Source organism: Zootoca vivipara, chromosome Z2 (assembly GCF_965207765.1).
Source record: "Zootoca vivipara chromosome Z2, rZooViv2.hap1.1, whole genome shotgun sequence".
Taxonomy (NCBI): Eukaryota; Metazoa; Chordata; class Lepidosauria; order Squamata; family Lacertidae; genus Zootoca; species Zootoca vivipara.
Genome location: NC_142585.1, coordinates 21508033 through 21525165, shown reverse-complemented (window position 1 = coordinate 21525165; position 17133 = coordinate 21508033). Strand labels below are relative to the sequence as shown.

The following is a 17133-nucleotide window of genomic DNA, read 5'->3' as shown; positions in this document are numbered from 1 at the left end:
TTCAATCACATTCTCTTTCTGCCCCCCACATGCTTCCTTCTCCCCCTCTCTCACTGGGGTAACAACCTTTTTGTTTTTCCTTTTTTGGGGGAATTTTGAGTCCTATCTTCATCTACCTACAAGTTTAATCTGCTAAAGCCAACTTTCTTTAGTTTCTCTACTCCAGTCCCTTAATTAAGATGTCACAATCCAGAACATCTGCAACATAAATGAAGGTCAATTCAGCTGCAGATTGTCAAGCTGGTCCCACAGTACTATTACTTCCTCTTCTTCCCCCACTCTGACTTTAAAGCCAAAAAATCAGATCACACAACCACCATCACAGCCAAAGTTGAGCAACCAAGCTATGAACAAGTCATCCATCTTTTTCAGGTCCTGATTTGAAAAAACTTGCTCTGTCTGCCCTATGATCTATAAACACCAACCTCACTCACTGTTTCCTTGAATACTCATTGTTATGTAATTTAGAACTGCATGTGGTATTTTATTGCTTGTAAAATAAAGTATCAGGTATGAATATTATGGTGCATGTGTTTTTAATGCAGATACTCTCCTTGCCTAAACTAAGACATCTTCCGTTTTAAAATGAAGCACACTACTAATAAGCAGGAGTCCGCAGCTTAATATAAGCGGCAACAATTTTGCATGGAGGTTCCATTCCTGGCCCCCACACATATCAGCAGAACATGGAAAAGCACCTCCTGACCCAATTCAGCCCTCATTTTGCCTTCTTCCAGGTACAAAAGGACCTGTGCATTGACAGCCGTGCATCAATTGGATACACCTAAAATGGTTGCTGCCTCTATCACACTGCTTCAGTAACAAAAGAAGCCACAACTAGCAGAAGCCACCTTCTAACAAAGGTGAGACAATAGTTCCATCAGATCCAGAGTCCACAATCCTAGGACTACTTGGTACCCTGGCCCTGTCCTCCAAAGCTCTTATTTTCCCACTTCTTTCCTGTTCATAGAACCTTTTATATTACCCAGGCTTTACTTCAGCTCCTATACAGCCCGCTGCCAAGTCAGCTCCACTTTCTTTAGTTACTCTGTTCTTGACTCCAGTTCCTCTCCATCCCCAGCATAGAGTTATTCTTTAATTCTAGACTTCTTCAGAGTTGCCTTTCACCTCAATTTAGCTACCAGTATCTCTTTTGCACTTTGTAACAAAGCACTCTTGGTTACAGCAGCAAGCTGCTTATCAAAAAGCAGGACTGAATCAAAAATAACTCACAGGCTCCAAAGCTGTTCCAGTGGGGAGATTACAGCCCCATAAATTATAGGAAGATCTATCATCACTTCTTACTTGTCTGAATTCAACTTCAATCTTTAGCCCTCTTCCACTTGACCATAGCTTCTGGACACTGATTTAGGACAAAGATAACAGCATCTGGAAACTTAGTAACTTAAATTTAGAGCTAGATGCCACCAGCATATTTGATTAAGACTGTTGTAAAACCACTAATGAAGAAACTCTCTTCAAACCTTGAAGATTTTAACCAACAATCAGCTGGTCAAAAATACCCACAAATCACCTTCTTAGGCAATCTACTTGACCAAGCAGATGAAACTGATTGTCTCATTTCATTTCAGTCTGGTTCTAGGCTTGTTCTTGGCACAGAAACTGCCTTAGCCAAACTAATGGATAACATATGCCAGGATAAGGGGAATACTTCCAGAAGCAACGAAGTACTGGCAGTTATTTATAAAGCACTTCACAACACTAGGCCCCTACTGGAATGCCCCCTCACCCACCAAATACCCTGTTGGAATGATTCCAGAGAGGGGAAGGCAGGCAAAGACCAGCTCCAGGGCTGTGCTGCTCTTATTTTAAGCTTGTGTGGCTTTTAACATATTAATTACATTTTATTAATATTGAAAACTGGACTGGGGACGTGTCTCAAATCTGTGTGTTGCCACCAAGTGCAAATAAGGTATACTGCCAGACATTAGAGGAATGGGGAATATGAAAACATCCCCTACATCAGTCTTCCCTAACCTGGTCCCCTTCAGATGTTGCTGGACTATAACTACCATCATCCCTGATCACTGACAAAACTAGCCAGGCTGATGGAAAGACACCAGGTTGAGGAACCCTGCTCTGAATGTTTGCAATACTCAAAATCATGCCTGCCTAATATCCAAGACAGCACGCATTGCCTAATATCCAAGATAACACTCAGGCTATGCATTCCATAGATTGCTTATGCAGTCACTATATATAGCACTAATATATAAACCAAAGAAAAAGCAAACTAATAACAAAGAATTAGACCCAATAGCCCATCACTCAGATGCCAGTACTGATGTTAGAGACCAATAAGTTTTGCTTACAGGTCAAGCATTAGAAAACAAAAAACAGTATTTAAAATAAAATACCAGTACTTTCACTGGATCCCCTGAGAAAGAATTTGGAAATTATTTAAGGCATCAGAACTTTACTATGTGATTATCAGTCAAATGAAAATCAGAGTAAAGTAACACCACACAGCAAGTCTAAGGGAATTAAATACAATCCAGAACACGGTCTATATACCTTAATTGGACAGAATTCCTATAAAATTAAAATATTTACTATAAACACACCTGAGTCTATTTTAGCCTGGCTGGTACTCCTCAAAAGTAATTTGAACATCAGAAAATGTTGTAGCATTCTAAAGTGATGTTGTTGTTGTTATTGATGATGATGATGATGATTCATTTATTTATACGCCACCTTTTTCATTGACGGGACTCAAGGCAGCTTACAGATCAAAAACAAACACCACTAAAAGCATAGTGTCTTATGATAAAACAGCTTGAACTATTTTTTTCTTTCAACCAGGCTTGTAACTAGCCACCATCTAAATTGCCTATGGCAAATAAGCATGGTTCCATTCCAAGTGATCAGGCAGAGCTTTGCATAACAGGCCCTCCCCATTTGTTAAGGCTATAAATGACTAACCGGCACATGTAAGCAGGCAGACAAAAAATAGTTCTGTGAACTATTAAGTATTAAACATTTCCAAAACTGCTTTCAGTAACAATAAAAATAGATTTTAAAAATTATAATAATTTGTAGTTACTTCTTTCTTCTGAAGCAAAATGTCATTCAGGCTGCCTGCTGCCAGTATACAGCTTTCCTCACCCAAACAAGCATCAGATATGTATCCAACACATATGGAACAAAAATTCATAAAAATACTACTTGATTTGCATCAATACTGCAAATCTTGAAAGTCAAACTATTTCAAGCAAGGTTACACATCACCTATGTGCATATGCTGTCATTTGCTCGGGCACATGGGGAAAAAATCCTGAACTTTTCTTCTGAAGAACCAGGGTAAATTTTTATTACAGTACTTCTCTCTATTACTCTTATTTTGTCCTACAAGTTTTCTCCTAGTTTGGTTCCTAAATAAAGCATCCCAAAGAAAATATGACTCAAAATATTTTGATTGCAGTTCCCACCCTTAAGAACTTATGCATGAACTTACTTCATAGGAATATGGTTCTCCTTCCTCCATAGGTTCATCCACCACTCTAATGCCATTCAGCTGCAGAAATAAATAAAAAATGAGCTTACCAACAGAAAACCTGAATGCAGAATATATCCAATACAAATGTACTGGTCATCACATAATCCCTAATTAAATATCTTATTCAATAACCTTTCCGGAACACTGCTCAGAAGGGCAGAAATCTTAACTTCCCCCATTAATTTCAATAATATACAATTGCCTAGTGCTTTCTGCAGAGCAAAAGGCATAAAGCTGAATGACCAGACGTTTCAGATTATTTATACCTCTGGGTAGTATAAATACTTTAGATAATGTCAAATGGGTATTTTTAAAAGTAAAACTCCAATTAGTATGGATTCCTTTTCTGGAATTATAGTTAGAACCTGATTTGTTTTTTTGTTTTGTTTTTCTTTTTAATCAATGACTTAAATTGCCTTGATTTAAAAGTCAAATCACCCAATTGACAGTTTTCAAATACCGTAGGTAAAGGTCATAAAAAGGGCAAATAACTGTCTGTCCATATGGCTTCTATGGTTCAAACTAGAAGAAGAAAATTTATTAAGACGCATTAGAAAAATTCTTAAAAGTTCAACAGCCAAGGAAGAATGTGGCTTTCAATGAGTAATCATGTATGCATGTTTTATAACAGAATCATTGAAAGCTAGATAATTAGCAAGATGGCTCAGAGGGTCTCCCTCTACAAAGGAAAATGCCCTAAACAGAGTTAGATCATTGGTTTATCTAGTTCAGTATTGTCCACACTGACTGGCAGAGGATTTCCAAAGTTTTTGATTGGGTTTCTCCCAGCCTCACCTGGAGACACAAGGAGCTGAACTAGGGACCTTCTGCATGCAAAGCAGATCCTACAGCTGTTCTCTACTAAATCTAATTTTATTACAATTGCCTCCATTTAATAAGAGCCATAACTGTGCTAAGTTACAAGTTGCTAAATTTGATTAAACAGTTGAATCATACAAACAAGGATATGCACTTGCTCCAACATGTAGAATAGTAATAATTAAAAACTGGAAAAACCTGCTAAAGACAATTATTCATTTTGCTATATTAATTACCAAACAAGACAGCCTCCTGTGGTGTACATACATATATATCATTACAACAAAACTACAAAACTTCCTGAGAAGTTCTCCCCCATTTTATCCTCATAACAGCCCTGAGAGGCAGCACAGGATGACGAGACAGCAATTTGCCTATGGGACTGAATGGCTATTTGAACTCTTTAGTCAAATGTTTTTCCAATGGAAAATTATAACATTTAACACACTTACAAAAGAGAAGATATATATTACTTGGGGGGGGGAATTTCCACTGCAAGAAAAAATGGGAGACTTTTCTCATTCAGCCAATCTGGAACAGCATCAGCAGTCAACACAGAGGGCACCTGCTGAAGCCCACTGCTGAGTCAGTCAGCTACTGCTCTCTGTGGAAGCTGTGGCCAGGCTGAATTCCCAGTTGAGGAGCAATAATACACAGGCAATTTCCCACTAGGAGGGGTGCCTGGCGCCTGTGCTCAGACCATTTCTGAAGATCTGTGCAGCTTCCTGTACTAAGATATTTAGTTTGAGTGTTGCTGGGAACAGGAGATTGTAATCTATTGCATGAATCCTCGGTGGGATTTGTAAGGATCTTGCCTGCCTCCTCAAAAAATGGTGTAAATCTATTTAGACTCTAATTTTAGTTTGCTTCATTGAAGCCTTCTCACACTTTCAGTTTAGTAAAGTGTAGAATGTGTTATGCTATAGCAAAGATAACTTTGTTCAGTTCATACAGTAAGCATTGTCTCCCATGTTAATCTTAGATCTAGTTTAAAAAGATCTAACATAACACATTGCCCAAAGGCAAACTTAGAAAATACATGGCCATAACACACTTTCAATGAGGTAAAAGCAAATGCAGGAATCATATAGACTTCCCAAAGTATACTGGTGAGTAAGAAGGGCGCTTAGTTTCTCCTGCACCTGCAAAGTCTTCTTTGCAAATGCATTCCAGCATTAAAACAGAAAGACTGTGTTGAGAACCAAATGTTTTTCTTGTAACATCTAGTTGGCCCTAAACTTTGACTTCTTCATTTAAAGAAGGGGAGAATACTGTACTTCAAACAGTGCTTTTGAGAAACACGTTAAGGCAACTCTTGCAGACCCACTTCAGATGAAACAGGAGTGTAGAGACTGCCTTAAAATACTTCTCAAAAGTGCAGTTTGTCCACTTCTCCTGCAAGACCGTACGTGGACAGCAGCACAGTTACCACTGCTGCTCAGCCAACTGCTGGAGAAGTGTAGGAACTGCTTCAAACAGTGCTTTTGAAAAGCATTTTAATCCTCACCCTTCAGCAGATCAGTGGAGATTAAATCCTTCTGCCTTGCCCATGCAATCTTGTTCCCTGTTGAGAGCAGAGCATGCAGCCAAGGCAAAATTAAGCCCTGTCCTTCCACCCATCAGCTAACATCATCAGTCACATGAGTGGATGGGCATGGTTAAGGGAAATGGTCTTTCAGGTCAAGATTGGTTGCTCGAATATGACTTTTCAATCTCAAACAACTAACTTCATTATCAACACAGATATAGCAAAGGTATCATGTAAACGAAGTCCACTATTTGATTATTATTTTCAACAAAAGCTTAATTTTCAAAACACCATTCAATCAGCACGAAGAACAAATTAAATGCTTGCTATCAATAAAACAGCAAGTCTCAAAAGCCTCTTTTGTTTACGTTCACACATAAAGCAATTAAGCATTTACCTAAAATAAAGCAATTAAGCATTTACCTAAAATAAAATACCTTTCTGAAGATGCCAGCCCAATCCACCCTGTAAGTAGTAGCACCTTATCCAAATTTTGATTATTCTTACTAAATATGTTTTAAATAATCTATTTTATATACTGGTACATAAAATTTCTTCTGGCACAACATATAATCATTTCTAGTTTTGAAACCCTAAATCCATTGATACATTAGCTCCCCAATAAAGATACATTTCCAGCAAACTGAAAAGTTAGGGCAATTGTTTTTCAATGCAGACAAACAAGGGGCTAGTGAAAACTAATACCAATATGGAAGAGAGAGTTCTGCAACATTAATTGAATATTCCCCCCCTTCTCCCATATGTGGGTCCATAAACTGAGTTTGAATTCTGGAAAGACGGAGGCATGGTGAGTGACTCCTCGATCTGAGAAATAGTCAGTTGCCTGTACTGAATTGGTTCAACTCCCTATGGCGGAGCAGGTGCACAGTCTGGGGTCCTCCCTCACTTCTAGGCCTCTAAAATACGTATCCTGTATGGGGGGGGCTGTACTTCAGGGCCCCTAATCTCAGAGGGGCCCCTGAAACGGCTTTAGTCCACATTGTTAAAAATAAATTGGCTTAGTAGACCCAATTTGTGCTGCACGACTCAAATTGATTATTATTTTTGATGTATATATTTCAACAATCTCAAGGTTTGAGAGTCAATAGCACAGATGTTGTGAAGGGATTGTGATCTATCATAGAACCCCATTGAAAAATAACACTGGTTACCCAAACCTTGTTGTAGTTTGTGAAGGCCCCTCATGACCGTTCAAGCTTCAGGGCCCCCAAACTGGAAGCGCACCACTGCCTGTATTATTTATTAGTTATTTATTGAATTTTACTTTAAACTTATGCTGAGACTATGTACAGATTTCTTGAATAAAGCTTTTAGGTTTCCTCAAGCACAGTCTGAGCGATGTATATAAAGGTGCAAGCCAGGACTGCCCCTGAGAATTTGTTGGCCTTGACTAGGATGAGAACTTTAGTGTGGTGGGCATCCCTGTGGGACACCCTACAAGTAGAAGCTTAGCAGGAACTTTTTAGCCAACCAGTATCTATTGATATTTTAAATTATGTTTTTAGGGATATTTTTACTGATTTTCTTATATTATTTTGTTGTATACTGCCTTAAGATTTCAATAGAATAAATAAATACCAATCTTGGGGGAGGGGGTAATTCCACTTTCTACAATCCTCCAGTAGGAGAACTGTTCATTTATTCATACTCTCTGCTTTCTGTTTCTTAACCACTTACCAAGCCAAAAGACAACGTTGTCCTCTTGTTGTTAAGTTTGTTCAAGTGAGGTACTTTGACAACAGATTTTTAAAAGTCTAAGTGAGGTGTGGAGAATCTTTGACCCTCCAGATGTTGCTGAACTACAACTCCTAACAGCCCCAGCAAGCATGGCCAATGGACTAGGATGATGGGAGCCATAGTTCAGCAATTTAGTTTCCCCACACCTGTTCTAGGTATACAATGGCAACAGGATGACCTATATCTATATGCCTGCTGACACTCTGTATACTTTCTTTTACATATCCTGCACTGGACAGATTGTGCTGTTGCTAACACAAACTGAAAATCAATGGGGTACCGTAAGTAACAACAGGTAGATTTAGACAAGACCCAAAACTCAGAACTACACTGCCTGAAAATAGGTATAACACATGGACTTCAGTGTGAGCTTGAGTGTCACTATGGCTTCATCAAAGTTTTTTTCAAAAGCTTGAGAAAACCTTTTTTCAAAACTTTAGAAAATTATGGTTGTTGCCCTTTTTAACCTAGCTCCACAAAATTCCCACCACTCTAGAATTTTATTGGAAGGGGCAAAGCATAACCACTAAATATTGCCCACTAATATTTTGGACCAGGGGGAGAAGAGAATAAATAATGCAAGTATTGTACCCCTTCCCTGGTTAGATCACTGAGGCTTTCAAAGGCTTTAATTGACCAATATCTGGGGTAGCGCTGTGGGTCCCAGCTGGAGAGAGTAAGTGAGATAGTTTGCCTCTTGCTGCTTGTATAGGGGCAACTAATGCTTGCTCTAATATTCACCTATGATGCTGCAGCAACATTTTCCCAATCTAGTCTAACATTAATCAAATTAATTTTTTCAGCATTTAATGAATTTAAAAGTTGGCAATAGAAGAAGTGGCTGTCCTTTTCCCCCTTCTTCCTCTGGAACTTATTGTAAATATAAATGTCGTAATATTTTGGAAAACTATCTGTAAATAACAAATTACAAATTTAGTAAATAAGATATATAGAAGGTTGAACCATGAAATGAAAGGTTTCAAAGGATTCACAAACAACATACTTGTTATTAAACATCTGCAACACTTTGAGGTAACTTAACTGTGTGAATTAATAATCCAAGATCAAACACCACCTTTCAAATCACTTTAAACACAATGCTTTTCAATGGATTTATTTCACACATTCAGCTGCAAGTTCTCATCTTGAGCTATCAAGTAAATGTTCATGCCCATGTGAGACATTGGCCTATAACCATAATAGAAGTGTAAAAAGATGCACAGTACCTTACCAGTGTCCTTACTGTTACTGTTTAAAAGCAGAAGGCAAATAAATATGAACAAAATTTTATTTCCCTTTAAAATATTTCCTCATTTATCCAGGATTCTTTAATTCAGCCCTCACTATAGTAACAAAGAGGGCAAATGAACTCTAAAATTACAGCACCTAAGTAAGTTTCCAAATATACAATTACTATTAATCATTTGACACTATTTGACACTACCTCTGATTGAAAGAGATATGAATTCCTAAAAGTTTTATTGCACACACAGAGTACTCTTGGGCAAGTACAACTTTGCCAGGGATGTTCATCATAACTGTTCTGTTTTGGTGAACTGTGAACCAAGATAAATGAGAATAGTTTCATAAAATTAATCTAAGCAAAGACCATTGTAAAAAGGCTACTAGAAGAATTTATTTCTATCACATAATGAACATAGGGACAAAGTTGATAATCCAAAGATGCACTCTTCTTTCTCACCAATTCAACAATAAGAACACACACAAAAGAGGCATTGAGCTGACAAAGCAACAGAAAAAGCAAGGTTCAATTCATATTCATGACAATCTTTGCTGTCTCTGAATCCAATAGCATTGTCCTAAGTAAACATCCTTTTTGTTATGGCTGAATATTTTTATTTCAGGCTACAATATTAATCTGGCATTTGACGTCCTCATGAACTTCAAAGAGTGAAGAATGCATTTCCCACGTACAATTCTAATTTTTAGAAAGAATAAAAGAAACTGAAAGTTTGAAAGTTTTGCCTTAATAATCTACTAAACCAAACTAAACCAAAAAGTGCTCCCTCTCTCTCACGCACACACACATCCATTTTACATTTCAAATGCATAATCTGGTCTAACCCCCCCCCACACACACACACACACCACACACACACACACACAGAGAGAGAGAGAGAGAGAGAGAGAGAGAGAGAGAGAGAGAGAGAGAGAGAGGGAGAGAGAGATCTCCAGAATATTACAGGAGGAGCAGTTTCTGTAACAGCACCCACATAACAAATGTGCAACTACTTATAAAGCTCCATTAATTGTCCAACAGTGATGTCTGAGAATGGACACTGAAAATGTTGCACGGTAACTAAGTTTACAAATATACCATAACTATCTTGAGTGATGCTACTTGCAAAACTCCACTACTTGTGTGATAGCATCTGAGAATGGACACTGAAAATGTTCCGGGTAAATCTTAATCTGTGCTCTGTTAACAAATATACTGTAACTGATTTCAGTCATTTCACAATTTTAGCACAGATGCAACAAAGATATCATCTGTTTCTTTCTGTGTCATATGTGTATCTGCTAAACATAAAATTAGGATCAGACTAATAAATTCTTTCTAGAGTGACTACTTTTAAACCAATTTTAATTTCAAAACATTCCTGGTCATTTTGATAGTATGCAGAACCTGTACAACAATAGCTAAAGATCCATAAGATTAATTTGATTTACATTTAAATCCTTGATTTTAAAGCAACTAATAATTTGTAGAATATTGGCTATTTTTAAACATTTAATCTAAAACTCACAGATTTGTACATAGTAGTAGCCCCATACTCCTAGTACTTCACTGAAAAATGATCCATTTTAAGTGACCTTCTAGTAGGTACCAGTTGGTACCTTTCAAATAGTAGGCAGGATAGTGAACTTGGAGTGGGGGGGAACAGGAGGTACTGAGGAAACAGCACCTGTTTATGCATGAACATTCTACTAGATTTCTGGGTAGGGGAATACAGTGGTAACTCGGTTTACAAACTTAATCCGTTCCGGAAGTCCGTTCTTAAACCGAAACTGTTCTCAAACCAAGGCACGCTTTCCCTAATGAGGCCTCCCGCCACCGGTGCCCTTCCACTGTTCGGATTCCGTTCTTAGACCAAGGTAAAGTTCTCAAACTGGGACACTATTACCGGTTTTGCAGAGTTTGTAAACCGAATTGTTCTTAAACCAAGGTACCACTGTAAATTAAAACCATGGTTTTCCAAAGACAGATTTCACCAGTAAGACACAGTACTTAAGGCATGCTTAGGATAGAGAGGCAAGCTTGACCTGCTTTTCGTACTGCAAAGTTTTGTCATCAACTATACACTATACCCCCCCCCCGTTTCAGCTTTCTGAGTAGATCATAGTGTACCAGAAAAAAATATGGGGGGTGAGCAAGAGTCAGAAGGGCACAACACTTGCCCACAGAAGTTTCATGCTTTTGCTTCTAGGCGTTGTTGCCGCTGCTTAGAAGCAGTGGGACCGGCAAACAGCCCTCCTCGGCAACTGGATCCTTTACACATTAGAATAATGTGTAATTTGGCCCTACACCTGACAAAGTTCAGTGGAGTTTACTTCCACATATGCATAGCATTGCAGTGTTAGAAGACAGTACTGACTACCGGAGCTGTGACATGCATATTAGTTTTTTGTTCAAATATAGCTGAGTTACTTAAGAAGAAGAAAAGTTTGGATTTGATATCCCACTTTATCACTACCCTAAGGAGTCTCAAAGCGGCCAACAATCTCCTTTCCCTTCCTCCCCTACAACAAGCACTCTGTGAGGTAAGTGAGGCTGAGAGACTTCAGAGAAGTCTGACTAGCCCAAGGTCACCCAGCAGCTGCATATGGAGGAGCAGGGAAGCGAATCCGGTTCACCAGATTACAAGTCTACCGCTCTTAACCACTACTCCACAGGCACCTAACAATATGCTACTTTGCACACAGGTTCTTTAAAAGGCTAAAGCTGTTGGTTTTAAACAAATGCTGTGTTGTATTTTAAAATTTTTGAGTATAAACACCAATCTTGTTTTTATTTAGGTACTCAATAATGAATTTTATTATAGCATTTTCTTAAATTACTAGGGCATAGGTGAGTGGGTGGTGCTGTGGTCTAAACCACTGCGCCTCTTGGGCTTGCTGATCAGGCCTATTTTATTTATTTATTAAATTTATATACTGTTCTGCATCCAATCTCAGGGCTGATCACAATATAAAAATACAAGATAAAAGCACAAAATAAATAGTTAAAACAAAAACAAAACAATAACCCCCCTCCTACAAACACATATATTCAACTCTCTTCTGCCAATCTCAGGAACATTGGGTCTAGCACAAAGTTTTTATATTCAATGGCACTCTGTACTAGAATATTACTATTTGCACAATGTGAGATTCTTTAACTCACACTATGCACTAAATTTCCAGCAATAGCTACATTAGGACTAAGGAGATTACAAAAGTTGCTGCTTATTTCTTACCATGAAACTGCTGAGTGTCTTTTTTCCAACAAAAAAAAAGTGTTCCAACATTGTTGAAACTATCACTAATTAATGCATCTAGAATGTTTGTTTAATGACACTTCTGATGGTGCCTGGGACAAGGGGGAAAGTCAGTCAGACTGCTAAAATTAAGCCATTGAAAGCCAAACAAAAGCCATTCTGACAAAAGCTGTTACAACTGGTAGAATGTAAAAGATCCTGAGATCAAACCGTAGCTGCCAAGTACCCCGTTTACCCTGGGAAACCCCCGTATTTTCTTATCGTTTCCCGCAGGTGTCCCAAATGGCAAAATACCCCGTATTCCCTCGGATTACGGAGCTCCTGCCAGTGGCCATGTTCTTCTGGTGCCACGCCGGTACCAAAAGTCACTTCTACGCACTTCCGGACATGCGTAGAAACGACTTCTGATGCCGCTGTGCCCATTTCCAAAATGTCCGCAGCGCCAGAAGTCACTTCTATGCACTTCCGGACATGCGTAGAAGCGACTTCCGATACCGCTGTGCTTCTGGCACTGCGGACATTTTGGAAATGGGCACAGCGGCATCGGAAGTCGCTTCTATGCATGTCCGGAAGTGTGTAGAAGCGACTTCTGGTGCCGCAGCACTGCTGACCCCGGATTTTTCAATCCGGAACTTGGCACCTATGCATAAAACAGTATTTGATAACATCCTGGCAATGGTAGTATACAATATAGAAGTTGGGCATGCCACTTTACAAAGGACAATTCATGAGATTTTATTCATCTGAACAATACTTTGCAGACTCTAACCTTGTACAAGCTGTTTTCCATAATAAATGAGCCCTTGAGAGAGTAAAAGGTTTACCAGCTTCTCCTTGGCTTAGAAACAGTTACTACATAGGTTCTTAGATCCTCTAAGGACAAATCAGGCTCAAAGTGCAGGTGGTTTATAAGGATAAAGAAGCTGAAAGATGGAACAATTGAATGACTTTTAAGCTGAACCAGTCTTAAAGAGATGTTTAAGGAGTGGGGGCTTGTTTTGAGTGAAGCTTCTTCTTTGGCGATCAAATGTTTAAGGAGTGGGAGCTTGTTTTGTGTGAAATTGGGGTGGGGGTCAAGCCTATGTTTAAGAATACATGATGCAGCACCCTTGCTGAAGCTATGCAGGTCTAAGTCTAATGCAGAGCCTCATTGTGAGGCCATCTGGGGACCCCCATAGCTCTATTAACACAGTAATAAATATAGTGAATTTTATTTGAGGTGCTTGAAAGTAGTAAAGCAAAATCAGCTAAGCCAAAAACAGCATGACATCTTCCAAAGCTGATGAATTCAGAAAGGGTCATTAGTAATTCCTTATTTTTATTGCTAAGTTTTACAGAACATTCCTTATGTCTGTTCCCAATTTATATAGTTGACAGATGTCACCACACCTCTTGTTTTTAAAATGGAATGTTAGCACCACTCCTGTAGGACTCATACAGGAAATATGGCAGGAATCTATAGGTCATTAGGGCTACTTAGAGGAGACACCTCAAGGGCAAAGAGCAGCAGGCTCTTTTGAGAAGTTCAAACAAAAGTTGTGGAATGGAAAGGACAATTTGGAGCCTTTCAGAATTAGGATACTAGATGCAAACCATAGCAAGATATTTCAGCAACAAATTCAAAATAGTTCATCTTCTTAACAAACACTAAGGCAAACAGGAGTAGCTCACTGCTGCACCATGGTGCGAAATAGGTTTTAATGTTAAAGTAAAAGAGGTAATTATTGTGAGAGTAAAGTATTAGTTAAGTAAGAAAGAACTCAAGAGTCAGTGCCTTGTTGTGAAGGGGAGACAGCTAGCAGGGTAGAGGAAGGATGCATCAGACCTTGATGTTTGGGATTACCTAGCAGGAGAACTAGGGTGAACAAAGTAGGAAGTGGTTGTTAATATAAATAGATGGAGATGGAGATAGAAGTGTGGAATGGAGGCATCTGGCAACTGTTCAGAACTGAGCATCTTTAGGACACAGAGATGAATTTGTCAAGGTAAGGATGAAAGACAAACAGAAGTGGACAGAGTCTGCCTTGGAGAGGAATCTATCTGGTAAAAGTACTTTAGGGGGGGGAATGAAACCTCAGGCGACAATAGGTAGATGAACAATAAGAAGAAAATAAGGCAATACTTTTTCTTAAAAAACCAAGTGGTTGTAGAAAGGAGGGGACAGTTTTCAGAGACTTTTGGGTGTCACTGGATCCTGTGCAGTAGAAGAACAGAGACCTGGAATTCGGAGCGAGAGAACATGGAAAAGAGAAACAAAAGGGAACAGCTTTCCTTTTCAGGATTCCCTTGCATTCCACTGCAAAAGGTGTGTGTGGCTCCAAAATTCCCATTCTCTGACGGGGCTGCTAAATCGACTTTTGAATTTGAACAAGTCGAGGTTCTCAGTCCTCTCAGGGGGGGCAAGCCAGCAAAGGGCCGGAGTTGGTGAAAGGGAAAGAGAAGGTGCCAGCCAAGACGGCAGGAGAACTGGGGAGCTGAGGATGCGCGCAAAGAAGAGATAAGAGAATGACAGCGCAAGTTCGGCTGTTGACGGATGAAGGATAGACAGGGAGGCATGATGGAGAGGGACAGGTCAGAATAACGAGGGTATTAAAAATAAATAAATAAATAAATAAGCAGGCGGGAGGTAAGCAAGCAAAAGGCAAGTTGAAGGACCAGGTGGAGTCAAGGGAGATTTTGGGAGGGGGGGGATCGCATGAAAGGCACCATAGGGATCGCATGAAAACGGGGTGGGGGGTGTCGAGTCGGTGTCACGAAACTCTTCTCACGACCCCGGCCGGCCCCTTCTCCCTCAGACCCCTCCGGAGCCGGTTCCCGCATCCCTACGAGGAGAGGAGGAGACGAAGCATCGAGGGATGGGAGAACAGCAGCAAGCCGGTACTTTCCCCTCCGCCTCCCCCATTGCCCACCACCGGCAGCGCCACGCACGCCCCCTCCTCTTAAGCCGGTGCTGCCTCTGCCTGCCGCCCGCCCGATCCCCTCTCAGAACCTTTTACCTCAAGTTCCCTCAGAAAACCCAGCCCGGGACTCCCTCACCTCTCCGCCTGTGCTGCTGCTGCTGCCGCCTCCTCCTCCTCCGTCGGAGATCTCCATGAGGCCGGCGGCGGCGGCAGGAGGCGGGGGCGGAGGAGGGCAGGAGGAGGGCTCCGCTTCGGGCTCAGGCTGAGGCTCCTCCGCGCCCTCCGGCGGCGCGAAGGGCACCATGACTCTGTGGCGGCGGCGGCGGCGGCGGCTGTCGTCGTCGTCCTGGTGGCGGCCGCCGCGCTCCTCCTCCGCCTCTCCTCCTCGTTCTCGCCCAAGCGGCGCCGCGGCGGGCAGGGACGGGGCAGCCGTTCATGCTCTTCCCCTCCCCTCGTGCTGAGGGGACGGGAAGGAGGAGGGGGAGGGAGAAAGGAGGGAGTTTCGCCCTCCCTCCTTCGCTCGCTCGCCTTTCCCCTAGTCAGCCGAAGCCTCCAAGGCTGCTGCGGCTTCGCTCATCGCTCCCAGCCTTTCCATGCAGTAGCCCGTCGAGGAGGAGGAGGAGCTCCTGCTGCTGCTGCTACCCGGGCAGGCGGGGGCGGTTCCGCGTTACGCCGACCTCCCCTCCTCCTCCTCCTCCTCCTAACATGGCGGGAGGAGAAGGCCGCCGCTAAACCGGCGTCTCTGCTTTGGTGGGCTGTTGGGTGAGGGAGAAGTGATGTCAGGCCCGGGTAGAGGAGAATTCCCCCTACGGGAGGGGGGAGTTGCAAGCATCACGCGTAGGGTGGTGGGAGGGGGTGAGGAGGTAGAGTTGGGGAGGGAGCCCGTGAGGGGGAGGGAGGGGAGGTGTGGCGTCAGCGATTGCGTGGGCTCGGGGAAAGGTGACGTCGGTGGCGATGACGTTGGCGCCCGCTGCTTTTCCACCGCCACCCATCTCGTCTTCCTCTCCCTCCGCACCACCACACCGCCACAGAAATGTGCAACGCTGCTCGGATCAGAGGAAGAGGGAGATTTGGATGTTTTAAATAGCAAAGGCTATTTTATACTCTGGATGAATTGGGTTGGGTGAAAGGGGTAGGGGGGGCACAGGCAAGCAGTGAAAGAACCAATTTAATTTCTTTTAAAAAATAAAAAATAAAAAAATCCAGATGCTATCGAGACAGTCGTGCTGCTGTTGCAACTGAAGCACCCTGAAAGGCTGGTGCCCCCAGTAAACCGGTTAGGGCTGCAGCTCCAAACGTTTGATTCCCCCCCCCCGATGTTCCATTTAGTTATTTCGTGAAATTTGCATACCTCTTGACTAAGAAGAAGAAACCTCAAAGTGGTTTACAAAAGGAATAAAACAATAACATCAATAAAACAGCTGTGACATATTAAAAGAGTGATTAAAAAATAGCTCTAAGCTAAGGACCAAGTTAAAACACACCAACATGCTATATATTTGGTAGGCTTGCCTAAACAAGAATGTTGGTTTAAAAAAAAAGGCTTCAAAAAGATTACAGTGAAGGCACCTGTCTGACGTCAATAAACAGGCAGTTAAGTGCTGCCACACTTAAGATGGATTTCTTACAAGTGCAGAATGGGTATTATGTGGCACCTGTAGCAGTGCCAGTTCCACAGATCAAAGCAGCCAGGTAGGCGTATATGGCGTAAGGCAATCTCACAAGTAAACTGCTCCCAAGTTATTAATGGTTTTATATACTTGAAATTGGCCCAGTAAGCAAGTCAACAACCAGTATAGGTCTCTGAGCACAGGCATTATATGCTGACAAGGTCTCACTCCTGCCAGCAATTGTGCCACAGCATTCTGGATCAAGTGCAAAGGAAGCCACATATGGAGCACGTTGTTGTAATCCAATCTTGGATGTAAGCAATGCATGAACTACTGTGGCCAAGCTTTCCCAGTCCAAGGTGCTTCTAGCCTCTGAGGCTGCCTTGGTCTCCAGTGACAAAGCTGGATCCAGGCAAACCCCCGGTCTGTGGACCTGCTCATTCAAGGGAAGTGCAACCCTATCCAGAAAAGGCAATTGACCAATTTCTCAGACATGGGAACC

The 17133-nt window shown here is 41.5% G+C and overlaps 1 protein-coding gene across 1 annotated transcript in view; it reads right to left on the bottom strand.

Annotated features, from left to right (window-relative positions):
• Window positions 1–15957, bottom strand: part of RPS6KA6 (ribosomal protein S6 kinase A6) — a 59016-nt gene extending 43059 nt beyond the window's left edge. The window contains exons 1-2 of the mRNA XM_035113870.3: window positions 15158–15957; window positions 3476–3535 (exon numbers count right to left, since the gene is read on the bottom strand). Of these exons, the coding sequence (XP_034969761.2) occupies window positions 3476–3535; window positions 15158–15325 (228 nt within the window). The 5' untranslated portion in view covers window positions 15326–15957. The remainder of the gene's footprint in view (window positions 1–3475; window positions 3536–15157) is intronic.
• Window positions 15958–17133: the final 1176 nt, after the last annotated feature.